This window comes from Schistocerca americana, chromosome 7, assembly GCF_021461395.2.
Source record: "Schistocerca americana isolate TAMUIC-IGC-003095 chromosome 7, iqSchAmer2.1, whole genome shotgun sequence".
Lineage (NCBI taxonomy): Eukaryota > Metazoa > Arthropoda > Insecta > Orthoptera > Acrididae > Schistocerca > Schistocerca americana.
The window spans coordinates 381,257,631-381,285,380 of NC_060125.1; the positions used below are offsets into that span (position 1 = coordinate 381,257,631).

At 43.1% G+C, this 27,750-nt stretch overlaps 1 protein-coding gene and 1 pseudogene across 1 annotated transcript in view; one reads left to right on the forward strand and one right to left on the reverse strand.

Moving 5' to 3' along the window:
• LOC124622021 overlaps window positions 1–27,750 on the forward strand; it is a 271,005-nt gene that overhangs the window by 221,096 nt on the left and 22,159 nt on the right. The window contains exons 4-6 of the mRNA XM_047147575.1: window positions 1,125–1,385; window positions 12,261–12,521; window positions 23,250–23,480. Of these exons, the coding sequence (XP_047003531.1) occupies window positions 1,125–1,385; window positions 12,261–12,521; window positions 23,250–23,480 (753 nt within the window). The remainder of the gene's footprint in view (window positions 1–1,124; window positions 1,386–12,260; window positions 12,522–23,249; window positions 23,481–27,750) is intronic.
• On the reverse strand, window positions 9,172–9,289 carry LOC124623529 (annotated as a pseudogene).

Here is a 27,750-nt window from a genome sequence, read left to right on the forward strand (position 1 = left end):
TTATAGCGCCTTGTTAGATGTAAGAGAAGACCTAATGGCTTTAATGTTGCCAGAATAAATGAATAACTAAATAGATATTTACGAAGTCCCATGATTCTGTAATTTATAACATCAACACCAGTGTGGAGTACCAAATTACGCGAAAAACTGCTTAGAACCGTCGAAGTTGTAATGTCACATTTCTTTATTACTTGATGAATAGTTTCGAGCCTAAGCTTTTCATCACATCATCCTAGCAAACAGAAACCAAATAGTAAGTAATACGTACATTACAAAATAGTGCCACAGAACAGAGATAATTAATGAATTTGGTACGTACCGCGAAATTATGCAATAACATGCACTAAGACAGCCACATGACTAGTCATTCCATTTATACAGATGTTTGAAAATTAGTGCAGGATTGAACTTCATTCACCTACTCGAGACATCGCAGTGTGGAAGACATTAAGAAGACTATGGCAGAGGGCGCTTATCGTAAATTTGCCGTCTAGCAGCAACTTTATTCTACATATTTTCTTTTCTCTCTCTTTTTCAGCTTATTATAAAGTGATTAACAAACATTACAAAATACATGTTCTTAATACAAACATAAATCTTTGCAAGAAGGTAGTTTAATTTACAACCTGTAACGGAAACAAAAATGTGTCTCTACGTCATCACGACGGCGTCATACTTGCCACATCGATGAAATAAACTTTGAAAACTTCGACGACGCTATTAATACGAAAATAAGGTTTCAAATCGCCAACAAATAGATCCATAGACAAATTTGTACAGATCCCTCAGTACGATATAGCAAAATAATAACTCCAACAGTATGGAAACCACACATTCATGTAGAAAACAAATAAAGTCAGACCCCATCGCCAAGTATAAATCATTACATACAGCAGAAAATAGAGGGAAAAAAACAGCTAAGTACAAAATGGGAAGATAAGAAAGACACTTTTGTACAAAACCAGACAGGCAGCTATAACACAGTTACACGAAAACCAGAGTTTTGTCACCTCAGTGTAAGAATGCCATGACATCAGTGACTGTGTTTGTCTTTGGAAATTGTTTGTTGTACGAGGAGCAGGAAGTGGCGTATACGGAAGTGTTGTGTGTTGCCGGTGGAGCAGTTCCCGGGCTGCCGGGCGGCGTGCCGCTTCTTCGCGGAGTTCCGGGCGTCTCCGCAGCAGCAGCGCCAGCTGCAGCCGGTGCGCGAGACGAGCGCGGCCGACCTGCTGGTGGTGCTGGGCGTCGAGCTGCGCTGGCCGCGGCCGCCGCGCGCAGGCGCAGCAGCAGGAGCAGGGGCGGGCGCTGACGCCGACGCCGGCAGGCTCGTCTACGTCGTCATGTGGCGCCCCAACGACACCGCCCGCTGGGCACAGGTCACCCAGGTCAGTCAGTCGCCAGTCTCTCTCTCTATCATCTGTCATCTGTCTACTTCCTGCAGTATCTAGGCCCTTTCTTACGTCAAACAAGTACCTTTACAGTTTACTGTGTTGGCATACTTACTGTTACATAAAAGAGTATATCAAAGCTATTTCAGCAATAACTATTTTTTTTGGGGGGGGGGGGGGGGGGGGAAGGAGGAGCCAGTTGCAGCAAATAACGTTTTTGAGTTTTATTATTTTTTTATTATATACTGTTTAAATACTTACCCTACGACGTATCTTAGAAGATAGATTAAGGAAAGGTAAACCTAAGTTTCTAGCCCTTGTAAACTTAGAGAAAGCTTTTGACAATGCTGGCTGGAATACTCTCTTTCAAATTCTGAAGGTGGCAGGGGTAAAATACAGGAAGCGAAAGGCTATTTACAATTTGTACAGAAACCAGGTGGCAGTTATAAGAGTCGAGGGGCATGAAAGGGAAGCAGTGGTTGGGAAGGGAGTGAGACAGTGTTGTAGCCTCTCCCCAATGTTATTCAATCTGTATATTGAGCATGCAGTAAAGGAAACAAAAGAAAAATTCTGAGTAGGAATTAAGATCCATGGAGAAAAAATGAAAAAAAATTGAGGTTCGCCGATGACATTGTAAATCTGTCAGAGACAGCAAAGGACTTGGGAGAGCAGTTGAACGGAATGGACAGTGTCTTGAAAGGAGGGTATAAGGTGAACATCAAGAAATGGAGGATAATGGAACGTAGTCCAATTAAGTCGGGTGGTGCTGAGGGAATTACACTCCTGGAAATGGAAAAAAGAACACATTGACACCGGTGTGTCAGACCCACCATACTTGCTCCGGACACTGCGAGAGGGCTGTACAAGCAATGATCACACGCACGGCACAGCGGACACACCAGGAACCGCGGTGTTGGCCGTCGAATGGCGCTAGCTGCGCAGCATTTGTGCACCGCCGCCGTCAGTGTCAGCCAGTTTGCCGTGGCATACGGAGCTCCATCGCAGTCTTTAACACTGGTAGCATGCTGCGACAGCGTGGACGTGAACCGTATGTGCAGTTGACGGACTTTGAGCGAGGGCGTATAGTGGGCATGCGGGAGGCCGGGTGGACGTACCGCCGAATTGCTCAACACGTGGGGTGTGAGGTCTCCACAGTACATCGATGTTGTCGCCAGTGGTCGGCGGAAGGTGCACGTGCCCGTCGACCTGGGACCGGACCGCAGCGACGCACGGATGCACGCCAAGACCGTAGCATCCTACGCAGTGCCGTAGGGGACCGCACCGCCACTTCCCAGCAAATTAGGGACACTGTTGCTCCTGGGGTATCGGCGAGGACCATTCGCAACCGTCTCCATGAAGCTGGGCTACGGTCCCGCACACCGTTAGGCCGTCTTCCGCTCACGCCCCAACATCGTGCAGCCCGCCTCCAGTGGTGTCGCGACAGGCGTGAATGGAGGGACGAATGCAGACGTGTCGTCTTCAGCGATGAGAGTCACTTGTGCCTTGGTGCCAATGATGGTCGTATGCGTGTTTGGCGCCGTGCAGGTGAGCGCCACAATCAGGACTGCATACGACCGAGGCACACAGGGCCAACACCCGGCATCATGGTGTGGGGAGCGATCTCCTACACTGGCCGTACACCACTGGTGATCGTCGAGGGGACACTGAATAGTGCACGGTACATCCAAACCGTCATCGAACCCATCGTTCTACCATTCCTAGACCGGCAAGGGAACTTGCTGTTCCAACAGGACAATGCACGTCCGCATGTATCCCGTGCCACCCAACGTGCTCTAGAAGGTGTAAGTCAACTACCCTGGCCAGCAAGATCTCCGGATCTGTCCCCCATTGAGCATGTTTGGGACTGGATGAAGCGTCGTCTCACGCGGTCTGCACGTCCAGCACGAACGCTGGTCCAACTGAGGCGCCAGGTGGAAATGGCATGGCAAGCCGTTCCACAGGACTACATCCAGCATCTCTACGATCGTCTCCATGGGAGAATAGCAGCCTGCATTGCTGCGAAAGGTGGATATACATTGCACTAGTGCCGACATTGTGCATGCTCTGTTGCCTGTGTCTATGTGCCTGTGGTTCTGTCAGTGTGATCATGTGATGTATCTGACCCCAGGAATGTGTCAATAAAGTTTCCCCTTCCTGGGACAATGAATTCACGGTGTTCTTATTTCAATTTTCAGGAGTGTAGATTAGGAAATGAGACACTTAAAGTAGTAGACGAGTTTTGCTATTTAGGGAGCAAAATAACTGAAGATGTCCGAAGTAGAGAGGATATAAAATGTAGACTGGCAATGGCAAGGAAAGCGTTTCTGGAGAAGAGAAATTTGATAACATCGAGTATAGATTTAAGTGTCAGGAAGTCACTTCTGAAAGTATTTATATGGAGTGTAGTTATGAACGGAAGTGAAACATGGACGATTAGTAGTTTGGACAAGAAGAGAATAGAAGCTTTCGAAATGTAGTGCTACAGAAGATTGCTGAAGATTAGATGGGTAGATCACATAACTAATGAGGAGGTATTGAATAGAACTGAGGAGAACAGAAATTTGTAGCACAACTTGACTAGAAGAAGGGACCGGTTGGCAGGACATGTTCTGAGGCATCAAGGGATCACCAATTTAGTACTGGAGGGCAGCGTGGAGGGTCAAAATCGTAGAGGGAGACCAAGAGATGAATACACTAAGCAGATTCAGAAGGATGTAGGTTGCAGTAGGTATTGGGAGATGAAGAAGCTTGCACAGGATAGAGTAGCATGGAGAGCTGCATCAAACCAGTCTCTGGACTGAAGACCACAACGACAACAACTGGTTAAATTTGAAAATCCCAATGAGAAACTACATACTTTTACACATAGAAATCACAAATTAAATGTCCGATTACACGGTTAGAAGAGGCTACAATAAAGGATAAAAAAAGTAGACAAAGTTTTAATTTACGCCACCAATGGTGCATGTTGCAACATACCAAAATTTTACCGATAAGGGCCTTCTCAGTTTGAAATATCTGACATGAGAGAAGTGTCTTAATTGTGTCCATAGTCTGCACACACTTAGAGGGGCAGGAACATCTTTTGTTGGTCTGGTTTGTCTAATAAAATGGTGAGAAATGTCGCAAAAGATTGCTCCACCATCCATCCAGAACCGGTGGCAGCACCAATGCATCCAGACGGCCCCTTCACGGATAAAATGATCTTCAAAATTTTATCTTGGAAAAATAATCATATTTGGAATGAATGTCCCTTGTGCACATGTTGCAGCTGCTTCTGTCACCAATTCTCCCCGTTCAGCAGGGCTCACAATTCCAACTTGTTTCACAACTTCGTGTGCAGCTATCCTGTTTGGCTTCAACATGGTAGTTACACCCTTTTCATCCACGTTCCAAGTTCTGGAAGGGGGAAGAGTGTGCCGAGAGTAAACAACCACTAATTTTTGGAAAAACTCACCAAATTTTTTTCCAATACATGGTGTCATTTTTCCCAGACTTGTGCTTTCAGGTTGTCTGATGGAGAGATCGGTGTTTCTCTACAAAAATCGTGAATGCCAATCGGCCCCAGCTATTTTCTTTTGTTCCCAAGATGATGGCATTTTACTGTTAAAGACTTCTGCACAAAAATATCTCAGTTTTCGAACTTCCTCTTTGTTCAACCCGAACATAATTTTGTTGGATCTCAAGATATAGTAATTTTTTCCTGACTGTCTGAAAACACTTTCCTATGTTTAGAGTACTCAAAAGAAATTTCCGTCTGTCTCCTTTTACTTTTTGATGAATCGAGAGAGGGCACAGGAGTAAATATAAAACTGATTTGCACTTTTTCTGATAGAATAATCGGTCTTTCTTCCATTTTCTAGAACCAAAGTGACTGATCTCGGCGTTACATCTAAAGGTGTCCAACCAACCTTTATCTGTTTTGCGTTTTTAATGACGCATTTTCTTTACCTGAAAATATAAATTTAGACTGAATAAACGTAAAAATACCAGAACAAGTGAAAGAAAATCATTACATTATCCAACAGGCATAAAAATTCGACCTAACCGAGAACGAGGTAAGTTAAAATACTCTGTTGCAACATGCCCCGCTTGGCACCGCCACATAAATCACAAGTAAACACCCCATCAGTGACTTAAAACTAAAATCAGTTATTTCATTGTTAAACTACAAAAAGTAACCACTTATGATTTGTGGAATCTAATGTTTGTCACCGAACGTTTTATTATACATACAACGTTTTGGAAACTGTAAACTGTTACTCACCACTGACGATTTTGATCAAAGAAAGAGAACACAAAGAAAAACGTCTTCTCGCGCAGACTCTGACCATCACAGTGAGGATAACACGCAGTTGAAAGTGTCCCCACACGATGGCAGCACCTGATAGGATACTTCGAGAAAAAATGCAGATGTTGCATTTCCCCTGCTGCAACATGCCCCTCTCTCCCCTATACTATTTTATTTACAAGGTGTATTCCCGTTACAACTTCTACGACTTGTAGAGGAGAATGAATACTTTGTATTTTGAATAGCAACCCATGTTCGGAGACGTATTGTTTCCGTTGTAATACGTTTCAATTATGACGTGTAATGCGTCCACGTCTGCAGAGGGAAAAAATGTCGCAGTGTTGCTTGTCCTGGTGCGCAATACAGTAGGTAGGATGATGTGTACTATGGACTACTTCCTGTGGGAGCGTATGCAACGTTTAAGTTACGCGACTCTTGAGAAAGAGGAGCATCAGGTGGCACGAGTTTTGGCAGCTGCACTAGAAACTGAAGAGACACCTGGTGGAACGGAGAATTTTAAATGGCTCTGAGCACTATGCGACTTAACTGCTGAGGTCATCAGTCGCCTAGAACTTAGAACTAATTAAACTAACTAACCTGAGGACATCACTCACATCCATGCCCGAGGCAGGATTCGAACCTGCGACCGGAGCTGTCGCTCGGCTCCAGACTGTAGCGTCTAGAACCGCACGGCCACTCCGGCCGGCGGAACGGAGAATGTGTACCAGAACATGGTTCGTAGGTAATATGTCTGTAACATCCTTGATGGTCGCTACATCGAGCCGCTGTTATAACATATCAGTACTGTTCCCTACGTACAGTACGTTAGGTACTTTTTTGTTTTGGCATCATGTAAACACATAATATTGAAGCGTTCATTCCGACAAATGTGCTTAAGTGAATAATTGATGTTTCGTTATGTTTGCCTCCGAATTGTTGCCCAATAATTTTATTGCGTCACGCCTAATTAAATACTTCAAGCAGAAGTTAATGAATTAAAAATCTGATCTGAAACCGTCGTAGAGCGGAAACGGCACGTTTCCGGACATTGCTCGCTATTCATAGTATTATGTACTCACTCTACAAGTAACAGGAATTTCCGAACACTCTGTATAATAATTAAACAGGGTTGTGCACGTAAAATTTGCTCTAAGTACTATACTACGCACTGTCGCCCGCCATTTGTCACATATTTTTTCGAAGCTGTTGTGACTAAGTTTTGTATTATCAATTTCTTTTCATTATATAATTGTTACATGCTTGTCTGTTTGTTGCATCTGCTCTTGGTGGGCAACAATTCATGCGTGATAGGCGAGCAGACTCTAATCGGCGCCAGTTTTCCGTGCCACATCCAGTAATATAATATAAATTTACAAAGACGTGCAGAAATGAGGATGAAAGGACTTACAGGTAGAACATGGTTAAGTACTGATTGTCTTGATCTAGATTCAGTTACATATAGATAGTCCGTTAGATGTATATTGCTGATAGAAGGAACGGTCATTTAATGAGCGTCTTTCGTTGAGGAAACTGTATTGCGTTTTGATAAAAGGCCCACTGTGGTTGTATTTATTAGAGTACCGCAAAATTGGGTGACTTTTTATAACATAGTCGAATGCAAATACGTACTATGACGTTTAATTCCCACGTATATGACGTTTTATAGCTTTATTATTTAATGTTGATAGCAAAAAATGGCTCTGAGCACTATGCGACTTAACTTCTGAGGTCATCAGTCGCCTAGAACTTAGAACTAATTTAACGTAACTAACCTAAGGACATCACACACATCCATGCCCGAGGCAGGATTCGAACCTGCGGCAATGTTGATAGCAGTAAAGTTTTTATTAGCAATGAAGTATTAGGAACATTGAATATTAATTGCCGCAAAGTTATCCCCTCCCCCGCTCAGAATGACATAGTGACTTGAAGTGTATGGCAGAGAACTTAGAGTTGAATTTATCGGTCGGGAAGATGAAGTGACCCAGTGTTTCTGTATGATACACAGTTATAGCTTTGTTACAAGTTCGCGCACGCAGTTTTATGCTATTTCATCCTCAGAGAGCAAAACATTTATCACAAAGTTTGCCAGTTTGGTGACTTAAATTTTTTAATTTTCCTAAAATCCTTATAATTATGGGTCTATCATAACTGAAACAAAACAGAACGAAGGAATAGACGGAACTACATTAAACAAGATAATCAAACACGAGTTTTCCATACTTACTCACGGATCTGTTCAGTGGAACTGTATGAGAAAGAAAGCACATCCAAACACTTATACGGTAACACAGGTTATTCTTTCAAACTGTCAGGCACTTATGTACAAATTCATTGGAATAAGAGGAAAAAACGAGGACATTACATATTTAAATCAATATTCTCAGCAACTGCATGTTTTATTCAGAAACAATGGCTTACTGCGAAATATCCCTTTCTCTTCATTATTAAACCATTCATAAAAGTGCGTAATTTCATTAATGAGACTTGTTTACTACAATGACAATTTCAGTAGTCACATTTGATTCTGCAGGCATGTGTGCTTTCACCAGCCTACGGAAATAACTTTATTTGTTTTCTAATCGCTGAAGAAATTTTTTTCTAAAATTTAACTATTACACAGAAAGACCGGCAAATAACATATTTGTATCGGTTTACCTTTAGTTAGTCAGTTCTACAAAGTTATTGGCAGTAGCAGGAAGGTTCGAAGAAATCTACGAACACTTTTTTGCATCTCCAAACGAAATGGCTTTGGATCAATTCATGTGTAATGCACGTACTTGCAGCTTTCGTCTATAACGACAGTAATGTGCAAGAACGCACTGCAGCAGATCTGTATATTGTATGTAGATCCGAGTTATAACACTTAAAAATAAGAAGCTGGAGCGCGTTCTTGTCATAAACTGATGCATCAGTCACAAATTTGCTAGTTTTACGATAGTTTATTGAAGTGTGACTACTTAATGTTGAAGAGGTTCAATTAATTCCACGATCTTGCAACACACATGCCCTTTTATCAGGAAAAAGGCGGTATAAGGCAAAGATACGTGTAGCAGTCTTTAGGATTACACGAGTGAAATGGAGGGGGGTTGGGGTAGGAGAGTTTAAGTTAGTTTCATATTCCATGGGTCGTTTTGCACTGTAGACCGTAATGATGTGGAACGAGTCATTTTACATGAACATCGCAAATTAATTTGTACAAACGATTACACGCTTTTTTCCCTACGGAGCTGTCAGAGAGCAACTTTGCCAGTTTGTTATCGGGTTTTACTTTGCTCTCTGTCAGACGTCTTATTACTGGGTAACACTCCGTCTTCAGGCCACAAGTGGCCCATCGGTACCATCCGACCGCCGTGTCATCCTGAACTGGGGATGCGGATAGGAGGGACCGGTGGTCGGCACACCGCTCTCCTGGTCGTTACGATGGAGCCGCTACTATTCGGTCGAGTAGCTCCTCAATTGGCATCACGAGGCTGAGTGCACCCCGAAAAATGGCAACAGTGCATGGCGGCCTTGATGGCCACCCATCCAAGTGCCGGCCACGCCCGACAGCGCTTAACTTCGGTGATCTGAAGGGAACCGGTGTATCCACTGCGGCAAGGCCATTGCCACTTCATTACTGGGTAATTTATCAAAATTTTTGTTTCAGCATTTTGCACCCCTCTTTGTTCTAAAGACAACATTAATATTGAATAATGAATCACATTTTTCCTTGTAGTATTGTAATTATGTACCTTATTGTTTGTTTTGAACTATAGTGGATTATTTCAACATAATTCATGAGGGAAAAATATACTGTGAAGCAGTACTCAGAATGCCCAACTATTTAAACAGGTGTCTACAAAATGATCGTGGCGAGCACCAGATATTATTCTTACAGCACGTTTTTGCGCGGTGAAGACTTCCTTTCTTATTGATGAGTTACCCCGGATCATTATAAAATATGACATTATTCAATGAAAATATGCAAAGCATGTCTCTCCGCAAGATTTAAAATGATTCTAAATCCAAATGTAACTGAGCTAAGTTGTTTTAGGAGTTCCTAAATGTGTTTCACCCAATTTAAATTCTCATCAATATGGACCCCTAAGAATTTTTAAATTTCAACCCTATTTATTATTTCCTCTCCATATGTTACACTTAACATTGGTGCAGTACCTGTAGATATGCAGAACTGTATACGTGTCTTTTTAAAACTGATCGTGAGACCACTCGCAGGAGGCCAGTCAGTAAAGAACTTTGTTAACCGTTTCTTCTGTTTCTGCACATATGCTTGGACTGATTGCAGTACTATTGCTTGAATTGCAAAGTACAACTTTCTGGATTCTTTTCATTGGATATGACATTATCCTTTGGTCGGCTATACTGTCAATCCCACAGAACGTCAATTTATCTAGGAGAATATTGAGATTCACACAGTCAAATATGTTAGAGATGTCTCAGAAAATAACAATCTCGCAACACATACAGGTTACTATCTACAAAAACATAATGTGAAGGTAGGGTACCTAAAGCGGCTTTAGGGTTCGGATGGTACAGGAAGCGGTGACATAAAAAAAAACTAAAAGTGGCCAAATCCCTGGTGTTTGAAGTTAGGTTAGGTCGCTAAAAAGTAACAGTTCTTATGACAGTTGACCAATAGGTATGGTTGTCGTGGTTGTGGAGCTTACAAGAGAATGGCATGACCATGTTCCAAATCTGAATGCTAACCCTTGTCGCTGAAACACTTCTCCCATGCCTTTTGTTGTTGTCTTCATTTCCTGATAATTTTGGCACTTCGTCGTTGCCGGTAGATGTTCAACTGTTTCCTTTCTTGGCCCCTCTATGGTTTTGTTTGCCAATATCAGCCGTGCTAGTATCTGTATTACAACGTTATTATAATTCAATAAATGTCGCAAAAGTTTCTTTTTCCTTTGTTGCATGGTTGTTATGAGGATTCGCTCTTCATTTTTCTCTTTCAGAACATTATAACTGGCTATCTTTCCGTGTAGCTGGTCCTCTTTAGTCTTCTCTAAAGCTATATTACCGTCACTTCGAAGCGCTTTCTGTCAGCTGTCAAAGCAGTTGTCGCAGCGATACAGGAGCACACTCCAGTTGAATATTTTGAATGTTTTTTTCTCTTTTGTACACTAAACGACTTGTTCACAGGTAGGTGTGTTTATTCACTGAAAGACCGTTTAGGTGTTGCAGTCGTTTTCTAAACTGCATGATGCATCTGATCTGTACTGTGAGTAAAATCAAAATTTCCCTCAATCTGGATGTCAGGCGATTTATCATTTGTGGTTGCTTACTGTAAGAGTTTTGACTATTAATTTTAAGTTCATATTGTTTTGACTATTAATTTTAAGTTCATATTTCTTAATAATTGCAGAAAATTTAGAAATTATGTTTTGCATACGGTTTCACCATCAGCTATTAAGTTAATATCCTCAGCAAAGCTTATTGAGTGGATGGGAATTACAGAAAAAGCGACGATTATTACAAAGTTTCGTATATTTATGACACAATCAATTTGTTATGACATTATCATCACCGGTTTCGCCTTAAAACAGCCATCGTCAGGAGCTTTGAGGGTATTTTGTGAATAAACGTTCATGCATTGTCGACTGAACTGATTTCCTCTATTATGTTTAGTTGACAATGCGTGAGGATTTGATCACCAAATGCCGCCCATAATACCTAAAGATGACTAATGTTGCCTGAAACCTGTTGCGATAATGTATTACATCTTTTCTAACATTGTCCTCAGATGTTTTGAAATAATTTGTGTCCCCGCACTTTGATTTTGTGTATTTTTAATACTGTTCTTCTAGCTTTACAGTGTAACTGTGTATCTTTCAAGATCTTTAGGAGATTTTCCCAGTAATTTCTGTCTTATGCCTTTTCTAGATTAAAGAACGGTATGTAAGCTTCACTATTTCATTCTAACTTCTGTAGCAAGCTCGTGAGTGCTATGATAGCTTCTCTGATCAATATTTTTGGTCCAAATCCAGACTGAACATCCTCGGTTGTCGAAGATGATGGAGAAATGGTACCAGGCGGTCTTGTGACTGTCCACCGCCGATATATTCATTGTTGTTCTGGATGTCAGCATTAGTCTCATCGATGTGAAATTTAAAATTATCCAGGCAAATTAAATGTTCGAAGATATTTCCACTGGACACCTGATAGTCATCTTCAGATGAGCCATCAGTCCAGTCAGGTGTCCAGTCGAAATGTCGTGGAGTGCAATTTACGACGACCGGTTGCAATGGCGAAATCTCTTCTAACACTGTCATAGTTTTCCACTTAAGAAGTTCTGATATATCATCTCTGAGACGAGCGAGTGAGACAGTGACGTTGAAAATATTCAAAGATGACTGTGCCATAGTCAGAGACCTTCGGAGTCGTTGGCTAATCAGTGACAGTCCCGATGACATTTTTTCTGTACTGGTGGGTTTGGGGCTCGATGTGTAGTCAACATGTTTTGGCACCACCGGGCAATAAGCCAGATAGTCAGCAGTGGATGGAACAGGTAGCAGTGCAGTTACGGACGCCACGGAGTGTCGGCGCTGACGGCGCATCCCGTTTGTCTGTTGCAGACGCTGGAGCGCAGGGCGCGGCTGCCCGCGACCCCGGGCGCTTCGGAGCCGCGGCAGGTGGCGGCGGGCTCTGCGCGGGTGCTGGTGGTGGACCCGGGCGGTCTCCGCACCGTCTACACGCCCGCGGGCGCCCGACAACCGTCAGCTGACGCCGACGCCGCCGCAGCGGCCGCCGCCGTGGCCGCCACGCTGAGCGGCGGCGCAGCCGCGCTGGGGTCGGGACTCGTGGCCGCGCCCGCCGGCTGGGTGCTGCCGGAGGAGGTAGCTACACCGAAGCCCCCGTCTAGTGTCTAGCCTCTAACACTCCACTGTAATTCATATCGATCTCTATCGCTTCCCACCTTTACAGCAAGTCTTCCGGTCTAGGCTGTATACCAATTACCTTTCACAGCATTCTGATGCAATAGCTCCATAGATAACCGTAATACACAGTCGCTCGCGCGGCGAAAGATCAGTACCCAAAGACTGGAAAGTTGCACTGGTTACACCAATATTCAAGAGAGGTAGTGGGAGTAATTCACTAAATTGCACGCCCGCATCATTAACGTCAATATGCAGCAGGATTTTGGAATATAATACACTCCTGGAAATGGAAAAAAGAACACATTGACACCGGTGTGTCAGACCCACCATACTTGCTCCGGACACTGCGAGAGGGCTGTACAAGCAATGATCACACGCACGGCACAGCGGACACACCAGGAACCGCGGTGTTGGCCGTCGAATGGCGCTAGCTGCGCAGCATTTGTGCACCGCCGCCGTCAGTGTCAGCCAGTTTGCCGTGGCATACGGAGCTCCATCGCAGTCTTTAACACTGGTAGCATGCCGCGACAGCGTGGACGTGAACCGTATGTGCAGTTGACGGACTTTGAGCGAGGGCATATAGTGGGCATGCGGGAGGCCGGGTGGACGTACCGCCGAATTGCTCAACACGTGGGGCGTGAGGTCTCCACAGTACATCGATGTTGTCGCCAGTGGTCGGCGGAAGGTGCACGTGCCCGTCGACCTGGGACCGGACCGCAGCGACGCACGGATGCACGCCAAGACCGTAGGATCCTACGCAGTGCCGTAGGGGACCGCACCGCCACTTCCCAGCAAATTAGGGACACTGTTGCTCCTGGGGTATCGGCGAGGACCATTCGCAACCGTCTCCATGAAGCTGGGCTACGGTCCCGCACACCGTTAGGCCGTCTTCCGCTCACGCCCCAACATCGTGCAGCCCGCCTTCAGTGGTGTCGCGACAGGCGTGAATGGAGGGACGAATGGAGACGTGTCGTCTTCAGCGATGAGAGTCGCTTCTGCCTTGGTGCCAATGATGGTCGTATGCGTGTTTTGCGCCGTGCAGGTGAGCGCCACAATCAGGACTGCATACGACCGAGGCACACAGGGCCAACACCCGGCGTCATGGTGTGGGGAGCGATCTCCTACACTGGCCGTACACCACTGGTGATCGTCGAGGGGACACTGAATAGTGCACGGTACATCCAAACCGTCATCGAACCCATCGTTCTACCATTCCTAGACCGGCAAGGTAACTTGCTGTTCCAACAGGACAATGCACGTCCGCATGTATCCCGTGCCACCCAACGTGCTCTAGAAGGTGTAAGTCAACTACCCTGGCCAGCAAGATCTCCGGATCTGTCCCCCATTGAGCATGTTTGGGACTGGATGAAGCGTCGTCTCACGCGGTCTGCACGTCCAGCACGAACGCTGGTCCAACTGAGGCGCCAGGTGGAAATGGCATGGCAAGCCGTTCCACAGGACTACATCCAGCATCTCTACGATCGTCTCCATGGGAGAATAGCAGCCTGCATTGCTGCGAAAGGTGGATATACACTGTACTAGTGCCGACATTGTGCATGCTCTGTTGCCTGTGTCTATGTGCCTGTGGTTCTGTCAGTGTGATCATGTGATGTATCTGACCCCAGGAATGTGTCAATAAAGTTTCCCCTTCCTGGGACAATGAATTCACGGTGTTCTTATTTCAATTTCCAGGAGTGTATTATTTCAAAAGTTATTAATTGTTCAAATGTGTGTGAAATCTTATGGGACTTAACTGCTAAGGTCATCAGTCCCTAAGCTTACACACTACTTAACCTAAATTATCCTAAGGACAAACACACACACACATGCCCGAGGGAGGACTCGAACCTTCGCCGGGACCAGCCGCATAGTCCATGATTGCGGCGTCGGAGACCGCTCGGCTAATCCCGAGCGGCCGTTAATAATTACCTCGAAGAGGTCTATTGACACACAGTCAGCCTCGATTTAGAAAACAGTGTTCTTGTGAAACGCAACTAGCTCTTTACTCACACGAAGTGTTGAGTCCCATTAACAATGTATTTCAAATTATTCCGTATTTCTAGATTTCCAATAGGCTTTCGACACTGTACCACACAGGCTGCTTGTATTGACATTGCCTACTTATGGAATATCATTTCAGTTATGCTGCTGGATTCGCGATTTTCCGTCAGTTCGTAGTAAGTGACGAAAAGTTATCGAGTATAATAGGAGTGATTTCTGACGTTCCCCAAGGTAATGCTATAGGCCCTCTGTGGTTCCTTGTCTATATAAACGATTTAGGAGACAATCTGAGCAGGCGTCTTGTTTGCAGATGATGCTGCCGTTTATCGTCTAATTAAGTCATCAGAAGCCCAAAACAAACTGTAAAACGATTTACAAGAGGTAGCAGTATGCTGCAAAAATTGTCAATCAACCCTAAATAAAGAAAAATTTGAGCTTATCCACATGGGTGCTAAAAGGAATCCGTTGAACTTCGCTTACACGGTAAATCAGTCAAATATGAAGGTCATAAATTCAACTAAATACGGGTGAGTTACAGTCACGAATAACTTAAATTGGAAAGAAGACATTGAAAATGTTGTGGGGAAGGCAAACCAAAGACTGCTTTTTTTAATAGAACACGTACAAAATGTAACAGATCTACTGGAGTGCCTACATTACGTTTGTCCGTTGTGTTTTGGAGTACTGCTGCGCCGGTCGGAGTGGCCGAGTGGCTCTAGGCGCTTCAGTTTCGAACCGAACGACCGCTACGGTCGCAGGTCCGAATCCTGCCTCGGGCATGGATGTGTGTGATGTCCTTAGGTTAGTTAGGTTTAAGTAGTTCTAGGGGACTGATGACCTCAGATGTTAAATCCCATAGTGTTCAGAGCCATTTGAACCAAATACTGCTGCGCACTCTGGGATCCTTACCAGATAGGTTTAACGGAGTACAGCGAGGAAGGTCAAAGAACAGCAGCATGTTATTATCGTGAAATAGGGAGGGAGTGCTGCTGACATGATACAGGAATAGGGTGGTCATAATTAAAACAAAGGCGTTTTTCGTGGCGGCGGAATCTTCTTACGAAATTTCAGTCACCAACTTTCTCCTCCAAATGTCAAAATACTTAGTTGACGCCGACCTACATAGGGAGCAACGGTCATCATAATAAAACAACGGAAATGAGAGCTCGTACGGAAAGGTATAGGTGGCCGTTTTCTTCCGCGCACTAGAGTAATAGAAAATTATTGTGAAGATGTTTCGATGAACCCTATACCAGTAACTTAAATGTGATTTGCAGAGTACCGATGTAGATGTAGATGAAAGTGTGTAACATACTCAGCAATATAAAGAATAAGTTCACCTGATGAAATATTACTCCCTTACAGTAGCGGAGTGCTAACTTCAGAACAATCTAGGAGTGAAGGCGTTCAAAGGAAGTGTTTGAAATGAAACACTGATTTTTCAAATGTTTTTCACTCGGTGTAAGTGGACTTCGGTCTAGTCGGTCGCAAAATGAAAATCTCAGCGGGTATCCGATGTAAGTTGGGGCAGATATGTTACGCCCCGTCTGTAGTACACCCTCCGGTAGTCTGTCCTCGCACTTTTCCGTTCTGAGGGCATAGTGAGCACGTAAAGATGTTGCCAAGTAAGGAGCGCGTGCTGTCATTGGATTTCTTAATGCTGAGTAGCTCCACCTCATTTCATGGAGCCCACATTATGTAACCGTCATCCGTGACAGCAGCGTGCGGCGATGGTGCAGGAACTTTGAAACACGACGTACAGACGTTCATGTTGTAAGCGGTTAACAAGGAAGCGAACATCAAGCGATGATCTTGTTTAACGAGTGGATTAGGCGATTCGGGAAACTCGCCTACGAAGGACAATTCAGAGGAAGTGAAGATGAATGTTGTCTTCATGGATTGTCCTTCTTCACGACAGTACTGCAGCGCTTTCAATGGTAAGTGTTTGATCATGCACCACACAGCTCGAACTTGGCTCCATCTGATTTTTATCTCTTTGCTCATAAGAGCCGTTGGCTACGGGGACAGCATTTTGGCACAAACCGCGCCTTGCAGACAACGAGCAGCAGACCAGCATAAATAATTGTCGGAAAAAACGGATGGCTGCCTTTTGTGATATTGGCATTCGAAAGTGTGCACAAGGCTACGACAGATGTCTAAGTCGTAACAGCGACTATGTAGAGAAGTAACTGGAAGGTGTAGCTAAACGTTGCAAATAACACAGTTTTGATTTTCACTATGGTTTCCATTTCGCGCCCGATAGGAACTTGAAAATAGCTCTCGTACGACTCGGGACCGTGGATTGTATAGCAGACCACAAGACGGTTAGGGTGGTCTGGGCTGGTGCCGAGAACAATTAGGAAGCAGAGTGGAGGAAAGACGTCATGCTGAGCTCATGTGTAGCCCCACTCTCCAGCCGTCTCTGGCAATCAGCACTTAAATTTTCTCGCGCTCTCCCAATTGGTCAGCCAATCATGACGCGTGGAGATCTGTCAGTTAACTTACTTTGCAGAAACACCTATCCTCTGTTGATGCAATCACTCTCCTTTTCTCTTGGGCCTCACTAGTCGTTACACGAGTACAGATGTGAAACTTAAGTAGGAAATTTTTTTAAATTTACCATAAAAATTCCCGCCACGTCTTACACCGGCGGGATGAACTGCACAATCATCCGCTTGAAGTGCGTTTACGCCAGAGAGCCTTGCACATACAAGAAGTCGCCGTGCGCCAGCGTATGCTTCATGCGTAAGAGAATACGTATGTGCTGCTGCACTTTTCTTTCTCAACAAATGCACGTGCGTGATTCCATTCTCACCCACATATAAGCACGTACGCTGTTCGAGTGATCAAGATGTCCACTTTGGTAGCGGCAACTGTCACCGCAGCCGTTATACTTTGCGACCAAGACGAAATCATAGAAAGAAGCCCACGAAATTGGATAATTAATATCATATGTAATAAATCTGTGAGCTTGAGGCAAGACAAAGTTGGTAAGAAGCATTATGTTTAATAACTGTACTCGGGATTTTGAAGAAATGGACACTGCTTCAAGACATGTGTCGAAGGAAATAGAGGGACCAGGTTAAGGCTGACGTTTCCAGTTCTCGTTAACGGGTACAATTATCCCAGTCTGAAGTTCCATTTGCCGTCCGGAGTGGCCTTGCGGTTCTAGGCCCTACATTCTGGAGCCGAGAGACCGCTACGGTCGCAGGTTCGAATCCTGCCTCGGGCATGGATGTGTGTGATGTCCTTAGGTTAGTTAGGTTTAAGTAGTTCTAAGTTCTAGGCGACTGATGACCTCAGAAGTTAAGTCGCATAGTGCTCAGAGCCATTTGATTTTTGAAGTTCCATTTCAAAGTCTCTATGACTTAGGAATCTGAAAACATCCCAGAAGTATTCCGGGCTTTGGTGAAACTCCTGCAAAACTACGTTCACCGGGGTTGATGACCACTTAACGTTTCTTCCATTCCAATTAGATGCGAACATGTGCTTATAGTTATAGACATGGAGCTCTGTAGGGGTATATGGAAAGGAAACACCGAAAGGATAAGGTACTATGATTACAGGTTCACTAGTCAAATCCCATCGTGGTTTGAGTATGTTTGTGGGGGGGGGGGGAGGCTCTTATTTTGTTAAAAGGGCTTAATTAAATTCTGTAGTTTCTTCTTCAACAATCTTCTTCAACAATCTTCAGCCTCCCAACTGTAGAGAAGTACGGTTTGATGCTGTGTGAGGTTTATCTCGCTATTTGGGGGACTTAGGGCGACAAGCATATGGTTCTGCAGCACCTATACAACAGTGAATCAGCTGTTTCAGTTACGATGCCTGTACCAGAACACAACAGCGGAGAGTCGCACTTGGGTTGTACGTACCGACCCTTCTCGGATGCAGAGATTGAAAAGCGTGCACATGGTGGCCAGAGCATGCAAATTACTGGCATACGAAACTTTACACAATTGCCTGAGAATTGTAGACATAAAAAATAGATTAAAACAGTTATCCGTCGTCAGTGACTTTTTATTTTCTGTCACAACTTCGGGTGAGTGAAAGGATTGTATTATACTTTTGTTTGATGTTTGTAGCAAGTTGTCTATTTTGAAGTTTCTCTACAAAAGGGGTGTAATCAGTGCTTTTTAATGCCGGATGACACAAGTTTTCGTTGCACCGACGTCTATAGAAGAGATTTAAATCACCAATTTCCTCCTCAGAACGTGACGATGTAATGTTGACTCCCATGTGCGAAGGGGGAAACGACCATGGTGGTAAAATAAAACAAACCAGAGTTCGCGCGGATTTAGGTGTTCATTTTCCATACATGGAAGAATCGAGAAATACTCTGAAAGTGTTTCTATGAACCCATTGCCAAGCTCGAAAATGTGGACTGCAGAATAGTGTAGTTCCTACAGAGGTACTTTTGTACCAATATACTAGATCTGATGGTGAAAGCACAAATTTGAAATTCACCTAATGGGATCAAGGCATTTGTGAATTAAGTAGTGTACTTTAAATGAGATGAATAGAAACAATTATTAGCTTCAAAAGAAATGATTGATGAATTTAAAAAGATATTTGAAAATTACTTGGGGCTATGGACCTCATGTCTTACTTTAAATTTATAATTAGATTTGGGACCTATCTCACGTTTTGTATAACAAAAGGAATCAAAAATTTGGGTTGCCGTTCACCACGCAGATAGGGGTGAATAGAAACAACAGTGTTAATCTTATTATTTGTTTTATATACTGGTCTTTTGGATGAATAGGAACATGTTAAAGTCTGTTTTGGATCTAGCACTAAAAGAAATAAAATTTCTCCAGTTCAAAAATAGCCTTTTCCACCTACAGAATACAGACTACAATCTAAATGATTACTTACTTTTTCCATATTTTTTAATCACGAAATAATCTCTTGGGTTGAGAACATAGCCACGTGGGTTGTTCACTTACGTCAAATTCTTGGTGTTCTTCTGAAGAAGCACCTTCAATTAGTGTTTCTATTCACCCCAAAAATTCCGAAGGTACCACCCTAAATTTTCAATTAGCTGAATAACAAGTCAGATTAAAGCATACTTCAAAAAACACAACGGTTGGTTAATGAAACGGGATTGCAAATTTTCTTATCATATGTTAAAATTAAAACAACAATAAGTATTACGTAGAAGCAAAGTTCGAAGTAAGCAACATCAGCGCCAACTTTTAAATCCATAATTTCCCGTTAGACTAGCTTACTAACTACCAACCTAGACAAAAAAATGTTTGAACGATATTCCCGTTTGTCTTTCAACACGGTAGCACTGAATTTTCTTGGGTGTTTGTTTCTGTTCATGTTCACACCTTAGTTTCTGTTGCTGTAGTGGTCTTCATTACGAAGACTGGATTGACGCACCTCTTCGTGCTACTCTATGCTGTGCAAGCCTCATATTCGAATAACTACTGCAACTCATTCTTCTGGATCTGGTTAGTTGCCATCTCTTGGTGTCGTGGAGGGACACCAACAGATGGTAACTAACCAGATCCACGACTTTCACACTCCACTTCCCTCCAATGCTGAATTGGTTATCTTTTTATGTCGCAGATTAGGTTCTATCAGCCGACCTCTCTTTTTAGTTAATTTATGCCGCAAGTCTCTTTTCTCACTAATTCTCCTTATTAATTACGCGATATGCCTCTCTAATCTTCTGCAATGTTCTATAGCATCACATTTCTTAGGCTTCTAATCTCATCTTGTCTAAACTGTTTACCGTCCATGTTTCACTTCCCTACATGGATACATTCCATACAAACACCTTCCGATATTAATAAAGGTCTCTTTTACAGAAACGCTTTTATTATCTTTACCAGTCTACATTTTATATCTTCTCTACTTCTGCCATGTTCAGTTATTTTGCTGCTCAAATAGCAAATCTCATGTACTGCTTCTAGATTCTAGCTTCCTAAGCTAGTACCTTCAGACACAAATAATTTTATTTGACTACATTTTATTGATGTTTGTCTTGTATCCTTCTTTTAAGACACTATCCATTCCGCCGGCCGGAGTGGCCGAGCGATTCTAGGCGCTACAATCTGGAACCGCGCGACGGCTACGGTCGCAGGTTCGAATCCTGCCTCGGGCATGGATGTGTGTGATGTCCTTAGGTTAGGTTTAAGTAGTTCTAAGTTCTAGGGGACTGATGACCTCAGAAGATAAGTCCCATAGTGCTCAGAGCCATTTGAACCATTTGAACTACCCATTCCGTTAAACTCCTCCTGCAAATGCTTTGCCGCCTCTGATAGAATTACAATGCAAATTCATCGGTAAACTTCAAAGTTTTCCTTTCCTCTCCCTGAATCTAAATTGCTGCTCCAAATTTTTCTTTTGTTTCCTTTACCGCTTATGCAGTATACAGACTGAGTTACATCGGAGGTAGTGTACAACCCCACCTTATTCCCTTCTCAACCACTGCTTCCCTATCATGAACATCGACACTTACAACTTCCGTCTCGTTTCCATACAGGTTGTAAATACCGTCTCGCTCTTTGTATTCCAGCCCTGGTACCTTAAGAGTTACAAGGAAAGTATTCTAGTCAACACTGTCATAATTTTTCTCTAAGTCTACAAATGCTACACACGCAGGTTTGCCTTACCTTCTAAGGTAAGACGTGATGTGAGCGCTGCCTCACGTGTTGCTACATTTCTTCGAATTGCAAACTAATCTTCCACGAGGTCGACTACCAGTTTTCCCCTCCTTCTGTAAATAATTGGTGTTAGTATTTATCAACCACGACTTATTAAACTGATAATTCGGAATATTCACGCACGTCAGCACCTTCTTTCTTTCGAATTATCACATTGTACTTCAGGTCTGAGGGTATTTCGCTTATCCCAAAAATCTTGCACGCCAGATGGTATAGTTTTCTCATCGCTGTCTCTCCCAAGACTATCAGTAGTTCTGACGAAATTACACCTACTCCAGGGCCCTTGTTCGGTATTTGTCTTTCAGTGCTCTAACAAATTCTTCTCACGCTATTATATCTCTCATTCACCTTCATCTACCTCCTCTTCCTTTTCTATAATACTGCCTGCAAGTTCATCTCCCTTGTGAGAACCACCTATATACTCCTTCCTCCTTTCAGCTTTCCCTTCTTTGCTTAGTAGTGGTTTATCATCCGAAATCTCGATATTTATACAGCTGCTTTCATTTCTGCTAAGGCCTCTAATTTTCCTGTAGGTGGTATCTATCTTTCCCCCAATGATGTATGCTTCAAATCTCTACCCGTCCTGCACTTACTATCAGTCTAATTTTTAGAACTTTATATACCTTTTTACCTGGTTTATTTTCTGAGCTTTTATATTTTCACCTTTCGTCAGTTAAATTCAGTATCTACTGTGATATGCAATAACATCTAGTAGGCCTTGTCTATTTCAGTTTACCTTCCGTTAGGAAAGTGGGTACGCTCAGCGACTGTGATATGATTTTATGATTTATAAATTGTAGAGCGCAGCAAACAGTCGCAGTCGTCCTTTTTTTTTTTTTTTTTTTTTTTTTTTTTTTGCAGGGTTTATTCGGCAAATACAGATTTCGGCTAGTGACTGGTCATTATCAATGCACTCTCCTCTAGTCTCGCTGCATGTCAGTGCCCTGTCGTTGGGGCGTCAGACAATTCAAAGAACAGTGACTCATGCCCGAACAACTGACATGCATCGAGACTAGAAAACAGTGTATTAATAATGGCCAGGCACTAGCCGAAATCTGGATTTGACAAATAAAACATGCAAAAAAAAAGGAAGATTAATTGCTGCGCTCTATAATTTATAAACCTTGTCTTTTGGCTAATTGATGCTCTGCTGTCTTCACTACTCATCTCAGATCTACCCATTCGTCTTCTACTGAATTTCTTTCCCCTCTTGCCTGCTATTTTTCCGTCTCTTTCTTTCCCTACTATTGAATTCCAGTCCCCCATCACAATTTGATTTTCTTATCCCTTAACGATCAGAATAAATTCTTTTATCTCTTGGTACATTTCTTCAATCTCTTCATCATCTGCAGAACTGGATGGCATATAAACTAGTACTACTGTGGAAGGTGTTGGCTTCGTGTTAATTATGGCTACGATGATGCGTTCGTAATGCTGTTGATAGTAGCTTACCCGCATTCCTTTATTCTTGATCATTATTAAACCTACTCTTGCAGTGCCCCTGTTTGATTTTCTATATATATGTGACTTCAGCCTATCCATTTCGCCTTTTAAGTTTTCTAAGCTACCTGCGCGATAAGGGCTCTAGGATCCCACGCTGTCCTGATGACGACATCCTTTTGAGTAGTCTCCGCCCAGAGATCGAAATGAGGGACTATTTTACCTCCAGAGTGTTTTCCCTACAAGGGCGCCATCATCATTCAACCATACAATAGAACTGCATGACCCCAGGAAAAATTACAACTGTAGTTTCTCCTGGCTGTCAGCAGTTAGCGGTACCAGCACAGCGAGGCCATTTTGGTTGATGTTACAAGGCCACAGCAGTGAGACTTTGTTTCTTTTCACCCCATTTTGCGGTATTTGAATAAGATCGCGAGCTCCGGTTTGATAACGTCACACTTTACTGAACATGTCTCGAGAGCATTCATCTAGCTTAGGTGGGAGGAGTGTCTGACCTGACTTGCGTTCAGTTCTTGAGACGCCGTGGCGGCGCTGTGTTTCCTTCCGACAGAAGGGCGGAGTGTGGTCGGTGCGGGTGCAGTCGCTGATCCACCAGGGGGTGCTGGTGATCGCGGAGCTGTCGTGGCGGGTGCCGCCCAAGGAGGCGGAGCGGCAGCGGCGCGCCGGCCACCAGTACCTGGTCACCTGGGAGGTGGACGGCGGCGGCATCACCGGCAACCTCTACACCGACTCCACCTGCGTCACGCTCTCCCTCTGGCCCGACACTGTCTTCCACATACAGGTAACTACTCTCCTCTAATAACCCAGAGAAGAATCGATAAGAGAGATGGAATGGTCATGGGGCTCAAAGGTACCCCAGTCTCACCCTCAAACAATCCAGCTGAAGTGTTTACAAGCAGGGTGTGTCGAAAAGAATGATCTGATTGTAGAGTGTAATAATTAGGAACTAGGCACCATGCTGGACGGGAAATATGTGCTCACTGGACAGGCATGTCCTAGAGTTTTAGAGAATCGCGATATATACCAATCGATGCGTCTGCTCAGTCGTCCTGTAGCAAGATGGCGTTTGCTCAACAGAAGGCATTTCGTGTACTACAATTTAGCAAGAGTGAGGCAGTGATTAGAGCCCAGAGTGAATTTAGAGCCCAGAGTGAATGTAGTGGAAGTTTAGGGATTGATCTGCCTTTGCCGAAAAATATTCGTCACTGGTTAGTGGGAAGAAGAAGAAAGATTAGGCTTTAACATTCCGTAAGGACCGAGTTCATTACAGACGGCTTTAAGCGTTTCATGGATGGGGAAGAATTGTCCGTGCTCTTCCGAAGGAACCATTCCGGCATTCACCTTGAGCTATTTGAGGAAATCATGGAAAACTTGGATCTGCATAGTCGGATGCTAATTTGATCATTGAAATAAATCAGCAAACGTTAAGGTGAAGTCGACTGAAGACAAATCACAGCGCAAATGGAAAAATTGGAATACCTGATATGACGCTAAATACTTCGGTATATCGATGCGAGAAGGAATACAGAAATAGAAATCATTTAGAAATCAAGTAAATAAGAGGTGCAGAGAAGCTAAGGTGAAATGGCTGCATGAAAAATGAGAAGAAATGGAGAAAGAAATAGCTGTCGGAAGGACTGACTCAGTATATTGAAAAGTCTAAACATCTTCCGTGAAATTAAAATCAAGGGCAGTAACACTAAGAGTGCAAAGGGAATTCTACTATTAAATGCAAAGGAGAGGGCGGATAGGTTGCTGGACTCTGTGAGGGGGGGGGGGGAGGGGGGGAGGCTTGTCTGACGACAAGAAACAGGAGTCGGTGTTGTAGAAGACAGAAGACATGGAAGATGCACTAGTAGAATCAGAATTTACAAGAGATTTATGAGACTTAAGATCGAATAAGGCAGAAGGGATGGATAACATTATTTAGACTTTCTATAATCATTGGGAGAATGTCTAACAAAACGACAATTCACGTTGATGTGTAGAACGTGTGAGTTTGGCGATATACCATCTGACCTTCGGGAAAATATCATCCACACAGTTCCGAAGACTGAAAGAGCTGACAAATGGGAGAATTATAGCACAATCAACTTAACAGGCTCACGCATCCAATTCGCAGCTCGTGCATCCAAGTCGCTGACAAGAATAGTACACAGAAGAATGGAAAATGAAATGGAGGATATTTTGGATGTCGATCAGTTTGGCTTTAGGAAAGGCAAAGGCTCCAGAGACACAATTATGATGTTGCGACTGATAATGAAAGCAATACTGGAGGAAAATCAATTCTGGTTCATAGGCTTTGTCAACCTGGAAAAGCATTCGGAAAAGCCAAATGGTAAAAGATGTTCGACATTCTGACAATAATGTGGCTATGATACAGGGAAAGACGAGTAGTATACAACTTGTACAATAGCCATGAGGGAATAATAAGAGTGGAAGGCAAGAACGAAGTCCTCTGGTTGTAAAGGGTGTAAGTCAGGGATGCAGTTTACTGTCAATCAATATATCAAAGAAGCAATGACGGAAATAAAATAAGGTTCGAGAGTTGAAGTAAAATTCAAGGTGAAAGAATATCAATGATAAGATTCACTGACGACATAGTTAGACTCAGTGAAACTGAAGAATAATTACTGGATTTTCTGAATGGAATGAACAGTCTAATGAGAGCAGGTATGGGTTGAGAGTAAATCAGAGAGAGACGAAAGCAATGAGAAGGAGCGGAAATAGCAACATCGACAAACTTAACATTAACACTGACGATCAAGAAGGAGATGAATTTAAGGATTCTGCTACCTAGGCAGCAAAATAACCCATGACGGACGGAGCAAGGAGGACATAAAAAGCACACTAGCACTGGCAGAAAGGGCATTCCAGGATATAGGAAGTCTACTGGTATCAAACATGGGATTCAATTTGAAGAATAAATTCTAAGACTGTACGTTTGGAGCACGGCATTGTAAGGCAGAGAGACATGGACTGTGGGAAAACCAAAAAAGAAGAGAACCGAAGCATTTGATGTGTGGTGCTACAGAAGAATGTTGAAGATTAGGTGAACTGAGAAGGTAAGTAATAACCAGGTTATCCGCAGAATCCTGGAGGAAAGGAATATGTTGGAAACACTGACTAGAAGAAAGGACAGGATGATAGAACATGTGTTAAGGCATCAGAAATTAGCCCCCTTGCTAGTAGAGAGAATTGTAGAGAGTAAAAACAATTGGGGAAGAGAGAGATTGGAATACATCCAGCAAATAATTGAGGACGTAGGTTATAAGTGCTACTCGAAGATGAAGAAGTTGGCACAGGGGAGGAATTCGTGCGGGAGGGAGGGCGCACCATACCAGTCAGAACGCTGATGACACACACACACACACACACACACACACACACACTGAAGTGACCTTTGATACAGACTTTAGTACCCTCATGCAATTGCTGAGCATAAAAGGAACTTGTCTAAAGTGAGCGATTTTTCTTTTTTTCCGATTCTTGTGAAAATATTTATGGGCCATCCTTTTTTGAGGAACACACGGTGACTGGGTGAGGAATCTTTGAATGGTGGACACGTGGCCTTTCTCACAACTTGAGGAGCATTAAAGACTTCATATTCCAACAGGACGGAGCCCCACCTTACTGGCACTATAGTGAGATACAGTTCCTCGATGAGATACTGCCTCAGTACAAGATAAGGCTTACGGGACTTCAAGACACTGCCCTACGCTCTTGCTTTCCAAAATCTCCAGACTTGATCCCATGCTATGGTTTCCTGTGAGAATACGTGAAGGGAACTGTTTCTTTCTTTCCTTCACCTCGTGACTTAGATGAGCTGAGGAAAAGAACAGAATTGAAGTGACGTCCGTCATTTTAGATACGTTACATACGGCTTTAAATGCGCTGAAGATGAATGTACGTATCGTCTACACGTTGTCTGCCTGCTGGTAGTGAACACGTAGAGTTTGTAATAACGTAGCTAAATCTTTTGAGATTTTGGGAGTTTTTTGAGGTTTGCCTCTGATATGTTTCTTTCACTGAATATTTAGTTTTTAAATCAGGCTATTCGTTTTGATACGTTCACATTTGTAGTGCGAAAAACAACTTAAAAACCAAAGCAACTGGAAACTTATACTGCTTAGAAGCTCTAGAAATAACATCCACATTCTTGCCTAGCTTTCGCAAGCCATCTGGCGATACTAGCAGACCGCGTGACGGCAGCAATCAGACAGAAACTATCAAGAAATGCCCTGAAAGAATTAGACTCCGGGTATACTTCAGAAAAGTAAGTACATCTGATCAAAACATCCTACTCAAAAACTCATCACAACATATGAACAGTTCGAGAGACTTCCATACTTCAACTTCTTACGCAAAATCCCTAAACTTAGAGGGTGAGAGAAAACGCCACAGAAAATTTTCATGCAAAAACTTACAGTAGAGCTTACAACATCTACAAAAAAAAAAAAAAAAAAAAAAAAAAAAAAAAAAAAAAATAAATGCAAGGCCACACACACACACACACACCAAAGTCAGGCGTTGTAACAAAGTTGTCCTGAAGCCTTGTACGGTAATGAAACGACTACACTCAACTGAAAAGGCGACCTGGAAGATATCTTAAAAGAAGAATGCAAAATTCAAAGGAAGATGTTCCTCAAAAAAAAAAAAAATCCAACCCATACTTTTAACAACCGAAAAATATATTTATTCTTGCAGCCGATATCAGAAGAAGAAGACTGAAATTTTAAGAGCATATCCACAGACTCCCAACAACATAAGTCACTCACTAAATTGCGAAGTACATAGAAAAACTCAAACCAGCAGGTCAATACAGGATTTAGAAAATTCTTAAACAAATCTGTCAGACATTTTCAGCAGAAACTCATACGGACAAAATATTAGCAAAGAGGTATTATTTACTTTCCTCGGGCAGAATTATTTTGGTTTCCGCAGAAAATATTTCATTTCTAAATAGCATACTGCGGTTCACGGACCATAAAAATTCGACATTTATAAAGAAGGTTTTATAGAATGTTAATTTCAAGAAAGAAGAATGTCAC